A 1,302-nucleotide genomic window follows, 5' to 3' on the forward strand; every position below is an offset into this window, starting at 1 on the left:
CAGGCCTCCCTGTCCATCACCAACTCCCAGAGTTCACTCAGACTCACGTCCATCAAGTCAGTGATGCCATCCAGCTGTCTTATCCTCTGTCGTCCCCTTCTCCTCCTGCTCCCAATCCCTCCCAGCATCAGAGTCTTTTCCAATGAGTCAGTTCTTCACATCAGGTGGCCAAAAGTACTGGAGTTTCAGCTTCAGGATCAGTCCTTCTAATGAATATTCAGGACTGATTTTCTTTAGGATGGGCACAGAGGTGTTACCAAACCAGACTTGGGCCCATGTGCAGTGAAGGCAATTCACTGACACCAGGGGGTGGGGAAGGAAAGTGCAGCATTTATTCCAAAGGGACAGGGTAGGTCCTGCTCAAAACACCTTTCAGAGAAGGGTTTAGGGCAAAATCAAGGAGGAGGTCGCAGGGCTTAGGAACATTCTTCTGATTGGCTGGTGGTGAGATAACCAGGAGGGAGTTACAGGATCCACTTTCTGGCTCCAATGGTCTGGGCTCTATGTGCCAGTGGGCAGCATGTACGTAAGTTCTTCCCCCTGGTGGGTGTTTTAGTTATGTGCAAAACAGCTTGAGGATACAACTCAGGATTTTTTTTATGGCTCTTGGGGAAGACTTTAGTCTAAACTTATTGTTTTGTCTTGCTTATCAGTTTTCCTTTGTTTCTGCATTTCCTCACTTCTTTGATTAAATGTGCTCCTTGGAACTTGGAAAGGCCTAGGAGGCTAACGCTTTTCAACAAACAAGAGGTGGGGGACCCTGGGGGGATCAACTTCCCGCCCCCCTCCACCCCAGCTCTGCAGGGTCCTGCTCAGAGGGACCAGCCCTGCCCTGGCTGGGAGGGTGCTCCTCCCTGGCCCCCTAGTCTTTCAAAGCTGACCTCACTGCCTGGGCATGGTCTGCAGCCCCCAGCCCAGGAGCCCTAGCACCCAGCCCGGGGCCAGGCCTTGGCAGGAGTGTCTTAGAAGCTCAGCCCAAGGGACCTGGGCAGACCAGAATGGATGGGGTGCAGCCTCAGCCTGGGTCTCCCCTCATCACCTCCACCCCCAGAACGAAGCCATGGAGATGATGGATCAGATCGTGAGCTGGGTGCGGGAGGACCCCTCTGGGCTGGGCCGGCCCCAGCTCCCTGGGGCCCCAGCCTCAGAGTCCATGGCGGTGCCCATGATGCTGCTCAACCTGGTGGAGCAGCTTGGGGAGGCGGACGAGGAGCTGGCAGGCATCTCTGCGGAGCTGGGGGACTGGTGCGCTCAGAGGATTCTGCAACATGTGCAGGTGGGGGCAGGAGGCTGACGCTGGCT

At 55.7% G+C, this 1,302-nt stretch overlaps 1 protein-coding gene across 1 annotated transcript in view; it reads left to right on the forward strand.

Annotated features, from left to right (window-relative positions):
* RENBP (renin binding protein) overlaps positions 1 to 1,302 on the forward strand; it is a gene marked incomplete at its 5' end in the record, with an annotated part of 7,268 nt that overhangs the window by 788 nt on the left and 5,178 nt on the right. Inside the window, one exon of the mRNA XM_010830474.1 lies at positions 1,052 to 1,282. Within this exon, the coding sequence (XP_010828776.1) occupies positions 1,052 to 1,282 (231 nt within the window). The remainder of the gene's footprint in view (positions 1 to 1,051; positions 1,283 to 1,302) is intronic.

Source organism: Bison bison, unplaced genomic scaffold (genome assembly GCF_000754665.1).
Source record: "Bison bison bison isolate TAMUID 2011002044 unplaced genomic scaffold, Bison_UMD1.0 scf7180017859023, whole genome shotgun sequence".
In the NCBI taxonomy this organism is placed as follows: Eukaryota; Metazoa; Chordata; class Mammalia; order Artiodactyla; family Bovidae; genus Bison; species Bison bison.